Source organism: Hyalella azteca, unplaced genomic scaffold, assembly GCF_000764305.2.
Source record: "Hyalella azteca isolate HAZT.00-mixed unplaced genomic scaffold, Hazt_2.0.2 contig17278, whole genome shotgun sequence".
NCBI classification, from domain to species: domain Eukaryota; kingdom Metazoa; phylum Arthropoda; class Malacostraca; order Amphipoda; family Hyalellidae; genus Hyalella; species Hyalella azteca.
Genome location: NW_025947067.1, coordinates 180600 through 192908, shown reverse-complemented (window position 1 = coordinate 192908; position 12309 = coordinate 180600). Strand labels below are relative to the sequence as shown.

At 38.6% G+C, this 12309-nt stretch overlaps 1 protein-coding gene across 1 annotated transcript; it reads right to left on the bottom strand.

The window, feature by feature from the left end:
- Window positions 1-26: 26 nt before the first annotated feature.
- LOC108671769 (phosphoglucomutase-2) lies at window positions 27-11318 on the bottom strand. Its single transcript, XM_018159340.2, has 12 exons — window positions 11213-11318; window positions 10695-10862; window positions 9884-9972; window positions 9132-9324; window positions 8559-8828; window positions 7695-7882; window positions 7037-7211; window positions 6576-6689; window positions 5864-5973; window positions 5187-5289; window positions 4218-4444; window positions 27-3724 (listed from the first exon to the last, which is right to left on the bottom strand). Exons 1-12 carry the CDS (start codon window positions 11270-11272, stop codon window positions 3622-3624), a joined length of 1800 nt encoding a protein of 599 aa, XP_018014829.1. The 5' UTR covers window positions 11273-11318; the 3' UTR covers window positions 27-3621.
- Window positions 11319-12309: the final 991 nt, after the last annotated feature.

Here is a 12309-nt window from a genome sequence, read left to right as displayed (position 1 = left end):
TTTATAATGGAAAATGACGAGCTGGCTTGAAGGTAAACACGTATAATTTATTATCATCCGTAATCACATTTTAGACGAGGAACATAATGATGAAGCGTACTGTGCTCCGTTGCTGAGCTAAACATAACTTAAACTAAAACTCTACGAAAACGTCGTCAAAAGCAACGGTATTCAAGTTACTACACTGCTATGTGTTGGAAATAATTAACTTACAGGTAAACTCGAGGAACTAAGTTGAATCAGTGGGTTAAATTATCTATGTCATGTGCGAAATGACGCGATATTAATGACAATTAATAAAGAAACCCAGCACAAAACTAACGCAATACAAACACTGAAAATGGATAACTCTTATAGAAATAAGAGATACACAATGCAAATATACTGATTATGACGTTCCGTGAACACTAACAAAATATTTAAGTGACAATAATAGCTGTCGCTTCAGCAGTAACAAAATAATAAACAAAATTAACGCGAGGAGGCAAACTAAAATGAACGCATTGGATGTTCTTTTTCTTCGTTTGATTATTTGAGCGGTTTACAAAGTCATCTATAGATCTTAAAATGGACTTCATGCATGTAATTTCGGATAGAAAGAGACATTCGATTGAGCAAGCATTATTAAAATTATTAATATTAATACTGTTCACATAACATTCTGGAATGATTCTAAATATCACGAATGCCTCAAAAGAGAATTAAATAAAGTTTGTGACAGAAGGCAGCAATAGACGGAGATTATGCAAGCATTGCGACTTCTTTTCAGTAATGGTGACAAGATTTTGTAAATAGTAAAAAAATTACCGGGGAAGAATCAGTCATTATGACCTTAATTTATAACAAAAGTTGAATGCTTGAAACGCAGCGAACAGTATTCCGTGAGAATATGAGCTCTGCAACTAATAATTCAACAATAAAATAATGAATAAAAACTCAAAGGTTCAAACAAATCGTCAGCAACAGCGGGAACAAACTAAGTGTCGTCACTGCGGCGACGGTCAAAGTCAATCAACACGACTGAAGAGTTCAGCAATGACGAACAACTAATCATATATATTCGAAGAGTTCAGCAATGACGAACAACTAATCATATATATTCGAAGAGTTCAGCAAAGATCATTCAATAACTAATCAAATACAATCACGTAGTTCAAAAATGACAGAAGTGCTCACAAGCAACCAAGTTCAGCAATGATGAACAACTGATCATTTCTCACATTAAAATTTGCTGAGTTTTTAATATAGAACGCACAAATTCGAAGGCATAAGAAAACAGTTGCCGTAAGCAAACAGACTTAGAAGGTAGAAAACGCACAAAAATTCCAAAACGTATTACCTAATACAAGCTACTTGCACCCGTAAGCTTTTAAGCAAAAGAAAATAACCACAAAGACAATACAAAATGATTTATCCCTCAGTTGCTCGTTCAAGTTATACGTGACAAATCTAGCGAAAGAAATGATTTTGCTCATCTTCCAGATTGCATAATTATTTAGGAGGTTGTTAGATAGTGCTAGGGCAAGAAGATCCACAGCACATTACAGGAATGTTTGAGGAAACAACCAGTATCATAGAACAGCAATAAGTTGTTCTAGAACTAAAAGATAACAGTCATCATAGAACACAATCACTGACTTTGCTTCAACTTTAGTCTACAGCCTCGCGATTAAAACTATTTATACCGAGGACGACAAGACTAGCATTGATGTTAGGTAGTAGGTAAGGCTTCACGCACACCTCGAGAAGAGTGCGATGCCCTGCACTAAACAATATTTTATAATACTTATCTGGAATTTACTTTATTGAGGCAAGATGTTTAAAACAAGATGTTCGAAAATCAAGTTTTGGCTGGATATTTTGCTAACTCAGCAACGTTGAGATCCTCTGCAGATTCAGCCATTCAGTTTGATTATAGTAAGGAACCATGATTGAATATAATCGGGGAAACAAACCTCTTGACCACGAAAGTACACGTAAATACAAAAATCACAATCGATAATTTGGCTTGCTGGAATTTTACTTTTAGAATTTGATGGATGAATGGAGTATGGCTTTGAAATTATACATACGTGAAATAATGCCATAGTTTGAATTCGTTGGACTCAGCAAGGAAACGAGCAACGAGCAAAGACAGCCTCACAAGCAAAGCCATTCAAACATAACCTTCCTGCTCTTTGGTAACCTCTCCAGTTATATACAAGCAAATACCTTCACTGTAACTGGCTAATCTTAACATACCCTCAACCACAATGCGGGGCACAGCTGAGTTTACCATTCATTTTTTGACTATAAATAATTTATGATTTCTAAGCATCAAATAAGATTTTGGAACGCAGGCAGACATACACAAGCACAGGTTGATTGATCTAGAGCAGCACTTGAACATTGCAACAAGAACGGGTGGCAGATAAACACGTTTACTAAGTACCAGACGTGCAGAAAGTCATTTCGAACAGTCATGGGTAGTTCGTCTTAATAAAGTCTAAACAACTCGTCAATACTCATCGCATACAAATATTGATTCAAAAAAAATCTCAAAATTTAGACAATTGCAGCAGAAAAAGCGCACACCATTCAATCTACGTTCTTACGCATGTAAACAACAGGGTTTTCAAACCCTGATCTATATTGCACTAAAACGACTAAGTTAACTACTATAAATTGTATCATTTCCGTGTACCACACCTTAATATGAACACTGCTTTCAAACTCAAATGAAGCGCAACGAAACAAAAATGAAGCAACACTCCGACATGGGCGTTAATAAGTAACAAGACACAACGATCGTCTAATGTTCTAAGTAACTCTTGGAAGCATAGATGTGCTGATGTCTAAGGCCTGGACTCGATTAACTACTTCATTGCTAGGAAGATTTCATCCTAGTACAAGCAGAACAGTTTTCAGTAGCCCGTATCAGTGCTACAAAGGCCTGGGCATTTCGGTCGGCTACACGCGCCGAGTGAGAAATGCACGATCAGGTATACGAGAGTTAAAGGCCGTTAAGAAAGTTCGACTGTACCAGAAATATAACACTCTAGATCACACCTGAGAAAAATAGACCAAGACGAAAAAATATTATGTCTTTCTGAGTATACACAAACAAACTGAGCTGAGCAGTCAAAATACTTTACATTTGTGAGGTACATTCTACACAAACAACGAGATGTTGCAGCGAAAATACCGAGTTTCCTACGACAAATATTTGCGCATTTTAAAGGTTGGGAAGAAGGGTTCGAATTTGCTTACAAGGACCAGTGAGTTAACTTGAGACGTTTTAACTTTCAATTCTAAAAAAAACAAGGGTGCTGGAAAATAACGGTACATGGATTTTCTACAAACACCGTAGATACCCAATGCCGGGAAAGAAAAACCCGCTCAAATTTAGCAATAAACACCCTCTTTAAAAAATGATAATTTTCAGCCTCGAATGCAGTCTTCATTCGCAGTAATCAGTAATCAGATCAAAATGAAATCAGCTAAACTCTGTAAGTTGTCAGGGTTGTAAGAATTCAATAAACTTTAGCGAACTTTGAAGGGGATTAGGAGTTTTGTTCGTGCCAGAATTTCTTCACATGAATATGATCAAAGGCCGCGATGTTCAGACGCGTTGGAGGAAGTTTAGTCAGCTTTGGGGATGAGTTCGTTGAACTGCGGCTGGAGAAGCTCTTCCACCACCGCCGACACCAGCAGTTCTAACTCGGCTTCCAGTGCAGCCCAGTCACTGCGAGAGAACAATGATAATGAATGACTCTTTTTATATGTTACGTAGCCACAGCTACAACTGCGGGGAGGTCGTGAACAAGTCTAAAGAAATATTCAATATGTGAGCTGTATTGTAGAATTAATTATTGATTTAATGTAGAGGAATAATTGTCAATAGCTAGCTCAGTCACTAAACTCCGTTGTGAAACATACATTCACAATATCAAGTCTAAAATGGGGGGGGGGCAATATCAAGACTTGTTCAATGTCAAGATTGATGGGGCAATATCGAAACTTGATATTGCTCCATCAATGAGGCAATATCAAGTCAAAACCTGTGTACATTGCAACCAAATCCTAATGTATATGTTATTTAGCAAATAAAGATTAATATATTTTACCACTCAACCGAAAGTTAACTGGTCCTGGTGCAAATTCAAGCAGAAAGTTAATACTACAATTATAAGGTCTAGAATGACATGAGCACTGATAAACCAATTAAAAGTGTTTACCTTTGTTCAGGCTTGGCGCAGATCTCGGAATAATACTTGATCTTTGGCTCAGTGCCACTAGTGCGCAGCGTGACGACGCAGCCGTTGCTGAAGCTGAAGGTGATCATCTGCGACGAGGAGCTCGAGGGCAGCATGGCACGCCCGTCCGCCTGGCTGGAGTCGTAGCCCGTGGTCAGGTCCCGCACTGCAGATACCGCGAACTTCCCTCCACACACTGACTCCGGATACTGCAATAACAATTCCATGTTAAGGTTTTGCGTAATATAGTGAACTATATTCACTGAGAATGTCAGGGAAGGATGTTACCGCTGCCTTGACTGCAAATACCGTGAACTTTCCCTACTCGGGGAAATGCAATCGCTATCTAATGCCGTGATGGGTGAAATATTGTTAAAAAATTTGACTGGAAACAAGGTGCGATTACATGTAATGATTGGGCAAAATGTCGTTAAATATCTTCACTGAGAAGTTGAGAAAAAGAATATACATAATCGCTGCCCGGACTGCGTGAAATTCATAAATATTAACATCTCAGCACTATGAATGTCTCAGAATGAGGATTAAGAGTAAAATTTTTCAATTGTTCAAAATTGATCAGTAATTTGTTTGCATTCAATTAAGAATGAATGACATAAGTATGAGGAATGTACTTATGAACGTGAGCGTCGTAACTCGTGCGACAAGTGCAAATGTGTTAGAACATGAGGAAGAAGGCGGAGTAAACCAGTAAGTTGGGACCGATTTCTTACACCAAAAATTTATCTGATGAGTCAGAATGGTTTACACATCTAAGTAAAAATTGTTCTTATGTGTAAAAGGAGAGGGGCTGGACGGGTTACAGAAGGGAGACAGGATGGGCAACAGGAGGGAGACAGGATGGGCAACAGGAGGGAGACAGGATGGGCAACAGGAGGGAGACAGGATGGGCAACAGGAGGGAGACAGGATGGGCAACAGGATGGGCACAAACCGTCTTGGGGCCTGAGAAGTTCCTGATGCGCTCAAAGATTGCCTTAATTTTGAGTGCATCGTGGCAAATGAAGTACGAGTTGCGACTGGCGTGGTAGCCGTACCTGGTGGCGAAAACAAAATAGACTTCTAAATCATAAACTTCAATCAACGGTCCCTTGATAACTTAGCTTAAATTTCCTCCAATACTTCTTAAATTGATGAACAACAACAACTTCTGAATGACAAACGTCTAACTAATGAGAAATTGAGCAGTAATTTTTGGCGCTGCCTGAGGAAAACACACTAAATTGCCCAAAGAGACTTTTAAGTTAGTAAAATTACGTTCACATACACAAAAAATGCCGAAGACCTTTTCTAATTGGTAAATTCATGAAGTTTTTTGTCAACGTTTAGAATAAAAATCAAATGCATCAATCAACGGTTTTCCCGGGGACATCAATCATCAGTTGATCCACAAGAATGACAATTTCAAGATATTCCTATAGCTCCTAATTTCCGGTAACACTGAGCAGCTAATAAAAACGTTCAAAGGCCAGCCATAATCGAAGGCTAAGAAGCCAACATTTGTCTAATTTTCATTTCCATGTCCCACAAAAGAAGCAAACCAGAATTAAGACGCTTAGATCTTAATAGAAAATAATAAGCATTGTAGTGTGAAATTAAGGAGTGACTGACATTTGGTAGATGATCTGCAGCTGCTGGAGGAGCGTGAGGCCCTTCGTGTGCAGGTGCGAAGCAAGCTCTGCCATATACACGCCCGCCGACACGCCATCTTTGTCAAGCACCTGCTCGTTAAGACAGTTATTGTAACATAGGTACTAAGATTATAGTTCTATTTAATAATGATCATTGTAATTCAACAACGCGTAGTGAGGAGAATATTTATAAACTTCGCTCCATTACTAAACTCACAGAGCCGTAGCATCAAAAATAAACAAAACCTATTTGAGTCAAATCCAGACCATTCATATCTAGGCATTTCCAGGGTGAAACAGAATGATTGACCGAAGAGAATATATTACATTCATATGAAACCTGCAAATTATTTTAGAAGCTTCTTATAACCGTTAAGCTTCAAGAGAAGCGTTTAATTCTGAAGGGTTAAGAAGGAGCGTTAGCTACACAAGCATAACAATAACGAGCTTCACCCCAACGCCGTCTATGACGCTAGCACCACGAGCATAACAATAACGAGCTTCACCCCAACACCGTCTATGACGTTAGCACCACGAGCATAACAATAACGAGCTTCACCCCAACACCTACCGTCATGACGTAAGCACCACGAGCATAACAATAACGAGCTTCACCCCAACACCGTCATGACGTAAGCACCACGAGCATAACAATAACCAGCTCCACCCAGGACTCAGCTCATGAGTTTTACCTCAACGCCGGCCATGAAGCCTATGGCCTCCTCGAAGGCAAAGAGGACGGTCTTGTTCTCGCTGAGCAGCTTGACAGCTTCGTTGCCCATCCACTTGAAGCCCGTCAGTGTTTCCTGACAGCATTTAACGCGGTCAATCATCCGACTAAATTATTCATGGACTATAATCAAACAAACTCGTACGTCCAACGATGGTCCAAATGAATATGTGAGTTAGGATTTATCCAAACGAGAAAATTATAAGACTCATTGGAGTAGGTATAATGTATAAATAATATCATTTACCTCTAGATTGTGGAATCTTCATGGAGGAATCCATCATATTTTTATGTAGAATAGAAAATAAAACCAAATTCAAAAGACTTAACACTTTTTGAACTGGAATCGATGATGTCTAACCACTTAAAGTTGATAATACTGTACAGGTGATAATAATTAAATCAAGTAACAATGCAACATACAATGAAGTTGAATCCTTCCTTGTTGGCGATGGCGCGCAGGATTTTCGAGGAAACTGTGGAGGCGATCATGTAGACGTCCTCAGGAGGCGTGTGGGGACTGCGCTGCTTGTGGCGCTGCCACGTCCACCAGCCCAGCAGCGCACCTTCTTCGTTGCCAGTAAACACTTTCCAAGCGCTGCACACACAACGCAAGTCTTCACAGTTGTAGATATTTAAAACATGAATCCTGGAATATTTTTTACATTTCGAAATTTTTCCACACTTAACAAATGGCTTAATGAAGACCTAAATTAAGAGATCAAAACATAAAAACGTTCAACAGCAATAAGAAATAACTTGAATATGCGGGCACAGAAGTAGTAATGCAAACAGTGCACAGTGCACAGGCCCCGGACCTCTGGCCCCATAAGCGAGACTCGCACCATTACATCCTTCAATTCATTTATCCACAACGTTTTTTAGCTATAAAACAAAGTTTTGAAAACAAAGGCACAAAATTCAAACGGCGCACAGGATCCGTTTTTGCTTGTCCATGCGACGGGACCTCTGGCACTATAAGCAAGACCCCGACCGCTACAGCAAAGAGGTCATAAACACAAAACATTTATTAGACTTAAAATAAAGCTTGGAACATGAGGGTACAGAAATGCATGCTGACCCGTCCTGTTTGGTGGCGAGAGCGAGCCTGTCAGCGTCGGGGTCGTTGGCGAGAATGATGGACGAGTCTGCAGCGTCGGCGGCGCGGAAGGAGAGGTCGAGGGCACTCTTGCCCTCCTCGGGGTTCGGGAAACGCACCGTGGGGAAGTCGGGGTCAGGCTCCATCTGCTCCACGACTGGCACGAAATCCTGCATAAAGAGTTAGCTTTGTGACGGTTATATAGAATCGAGCTCGGTTCAACGAATATTTTGACTAATTTATGATAAAAACAATCTCATATAGGTGTATATTTTTTTTAACCAAAAGGCCACTATCAGCAGAACGCGCATCGAAGAATATTGGTTCCACTTTATTGCAGGGCTCATTTCCTTATGAATCATATTTTTAGCACAAAGACCAGTAGCAGAGCTAGGCTGGAAGAATATTTGACAAAAAAAAAATGGTCATGCACATCACATAAATTTTATTTGACTGATTTTAAGGCAACCATCAGCAGAGCTCTACTAAAAGAATATTTGGCAAAGTTACAGTGATGCACATTTCCCCAAAGATATTTTTTTAGTGCTGAGGCTACCAGCAGATTCTAAGCACTGTCTATATTTTATTTTAATTTGCCAATCAAATTATTCAATAAATAATGTACGTAAAGCAACAGAATTATTGCAAACTACAGCATGGATGACACAACTTTGTTGGAGGGCCTGTATAAATGTTGTGCTTACAGTGCCAAGGACCATATTTTGGGAGAGTGAACCTAAAAACTAGACACGGAAACTAAAGGACACCTGTAAACAAAACTACATTCCTTAAAGTTCCATTGAATTCTTTAAAATAGTTGCAATGAGATAAGGAGCAAAATCACACCTTGAAGCCACACGCCTTGAAGGCCTCTTTCATGTAGCGATGCCCCACGCCGTGCATGGCAGTGACAGTGAAGCGCAGGGGCGTGGTGCCGTTGAGGGCGACGTCAAGCATGGAGGAGGCCAGGGCTTGGTAGTATAGGGGCGCCATGCGGTCCAAGGGGTCGGACAGACGCTCATGTTGCTCGGCTGCTTGCGTGTCCCATACGCCGGGCCATGGCTGCAGGTGCTGCTCGATGCTCTCCTGAATCCCGGAGTCGTGGGGCGGGATAATCTGTAGAGAAATTACCGAGCGAGTGAAATTATAATTTATTATTGCAGGGTTCGAATTTATGAATGCGTTTCTGCAAGCACTAGGCATCACGAAATCAAGAAAGAACATTCATTGCTTGTTTACACATTGATTGAATAATAAACTCACGCGCACAAAGAGTGGAGCACAAAAAATACCAATACAAATTAATGGTTCACACATAGATTTGACTCGAGACATAGCTAAGACAAGCCAATATCAAAAAACAACACAATGTCACTAACATGGTAAAGCTTCGTGATATGAACGTCGTGAGCGACTTACTTGAGCGCTGTTACTCCAGTAGACTTTGTAGCCATTGTCCTCCTTAGGGTTGTGTGAGGCTGTGACCATGACTCCAGCAGCAGCACCCAGCTGCTTCACGGTGAAGGGAACAAAAGGCGTGGGGCAAATGTCGCCCAAGAGGTACACATTCACGCCCCCCAGTAGGAAAGCTGAGGCAGCCAGCCTTGCAAACCTGGAACACCAATTAAATTCTTCAGGTTGCCTTTGGTAATGCAAAAGTAAATGTATAGCTTATAATGATAATTGACAATAAATCGTTCAATTTGTTCAAGTACAAACACAAATAATAATGATAATATAGTGAGAAAAGTCTTCTGAAAAGGTATGTATATAACTGTTCTAACTGTTTTGGCCAAGACAATACTTAAATCAAGCAGGGCTAAGAAATTTGTGCCTGAATAGATAAATTAAAATATCTTACTGCATTTGTAAAGTGCATACTTAAAACAGCAACATATATAAGGAACAACATAGAAAGAAATAATTTCATATGATTTCTGTTAAATATATTGACAAATAACTATGCAAATGATGCTTATTTTGCAGGGCTGAAACATCAAAACAGTGTATTAGTCTGGACATAACAACAGTGACTAATTTCAGAGCTTTCTGCAGCAACTGAAATGAGATGAATTGAGCCTTTCATATGGTAGGTACCAAATCTTTTAACAAATCCCATAGACTAGACACTAGATTATGCCTGGCAACAAATCTTGATGGCTGGTACAAACCTGTGGCTGTTGTGGCGACTGTCGTGCCCGATAACGATGCCACGCTTGGCAGCATCAGGCTCAACCTCCAACAAGTACTTCACCAGACCCTGAAAACGCATTTACATTCAAAGCAAATGAATGATTTATTAATCATTTAATATGTCAGAACAATATACTGACATGATATATTATTCATCATTTTAAATGTGGAGCAGCAACCTTTCTATATTAAAGATTGAGACACCTTGACAATACAAAATCACATTCCAAAAAGAAGGCTCCTATGCTGTGTCCTGCATTGAGGAGTATACTATGCTTTATTGGGACAATGGTTCATTGAAAGGATGGCTAAAAAAGTGAAGTGAATATAGCAATATAATTTTAATTAAATGCAACATGAATTTAGTAAAAGTTAAGATGCATAAAAAAACTAAGATATGTAATAAGAAGCATAAGAAATTTGTTAATTATTGTTAAAGGCAAAACACAATGTTGATAAAATTGATAAGAGCACTTAGCAATAATGAAAAAAAGTGGGAAATTTCTGATCTTGAATAAAATCATTACCATACTGACCAATTGATCTTATTTAAACATTGCCAGGTTATTAACAGAAGATAATGGAAGCCCACCTGGGAAAGCCTACCTGGACACAATGTTTATTTTTCATTAAAATTGATGAGAGCACTAAGCAATAATGAAAAAAAGTGGCGAATTTCTGATTTTGAAAAATATCATTACCATCCATACTGACCAATTGATCTTATTTAAAAACATAGCAAGGTCCTTACCAGAAGTTAACAGCTGCTGGTGTAAAGAAGAAGCTTACCTGGGACGTTTGTATGATGACCAGATCATTGAGTTGAGAGTAGCCTGCTCCCATCCTGGCCCTGAGGCCTGCAGTTCCAAAGACAAGGCGGCTCAGCAGGAGCCCCTCCAGGACCTTGTGCTTCTTTTGGGCCACAAGTTCTTCCACCTCCTGCCGGGTGCTGGAGTTCTGGGAGCCACGAACATCATCAATATTATGCATCATCTAGAACTCAAACCTTATAAACTTCATCTGTAACCCATTATGTAAATTGAGTAAGTAAATAATGTAATAATGACTTCCATTATAAGTAGTCACCTAAAAGAAAATATAAAAACAATTGAACAAAAGTAATTTGGATATTAGGCACAAATGAAACACAAATTTTACTTCAATAATAATAATGAGATCTAACCTCACAGTGTAGACTAAAATAAGTACAAAGAGTACTATGAAGAAATACTAATAAAATCAAAATAGATAATTAATTACTTCTAGATTATTTCTCAACATAGAGAATGAAAATTCACTTCACTTGCCTGATCCCATTGCAACCATTCTTCCACTTTGCTCCTGATGTTTGATGGCAGTCCTTCCATTTTAATTTGTATCCTAGGATTAAAAAATTTTAAAGCTTCCCTTCAAATGCAGAATTTTGAAAAATGAATACAATCTGATGAGAAATAATTATACATAATGTATACTATATATATATTAGTTTTGGATGGCAGAATTAGTTTATTTATACGCGAGCAATTAACGACCAGAGAGTTCGTTGATTTAAATTATCAAAGAGTCGGACAATTCTTCAGATGACATTGGTAGATCAAAAGGCATATATCGGGAAGTAGTTTTAGTTTATTAACGACGTTTCGAATGTAACGAACATTCATTTTCAAGTTACAAAGAGCATTAAATATTGACATTTTGGTGGAAATAAGTACATGATATACGTAAATAGGATACTACAGTAAAATGGCTCCCTGACACCCTTAACAACAACTCCCACTGTGCTGGAGAAACACACCAGCATCTTCATCGTGCAGTGGCCCAACATATTCGACCGATGATAGCTGAAGCCCTCATCTCTACGGATTGGACTCCAGCTACTCGTCTCATAACTACCGGATTTTCTGAACTTTGAGATTGTTTCGGAATTATTTTTACGGTTTCAAATTTTCGTGTTGTATCATATTTACGTGTATCATGTACTTATTTCCGCCTAAATTTCAGTATTCAATGCTTCCTATAACTTGAAAATGAATGATGTCACATTCGAAACATCGTTAATAAATTAATTTACTTCCTTGAACCTGAATTTTTATCAACCAACGTCAGCTGAAGAATATTGTTTGATCCTGAAAATTTAAATCGATGATTTCTCTGGTCATTAACCACTCGTGTTTAAACAATATATATATGTATATATATATACACACACAATTATATTAATCACCAAGGAATATTTTTCAGCTTCACTCATAAAGCACCAAAATACTTTGAAAAAAAAATGAAAACATTTTGAGGATATTGTTAACTGTCAATCATCATATTTTTTAAATTAGAAGGCCTTTCTAGGTGATTTGAAGAGCTTTGCAGAAATTCATTTCAGAATATTGTTTGATACTTTTATAAC

Coding starts and splice junctions, on each gene's coding strand:
- LOC108671769 (XM_018159340.2), bottom strand. CDS start 11,272: ATGGAAGGACTGCCATCAAACATCAGGAGCAAAGTGGAAGAATGGTTG. Junction 9,325..9,883: donor AGTCGCCACAACAGCCACAG/GTTTGTACCAGC, acceptor TTGGTGTTCCAG/GTTTGCAAGGCTGGCTGCCT. Junction 5,974..6,575: donor GCTTCATGGCCGGCGTTGAG/GTAAAACTCATG, acceptor CTTAACGAGCAG/GTGCTTGACAAAGATGGCGT.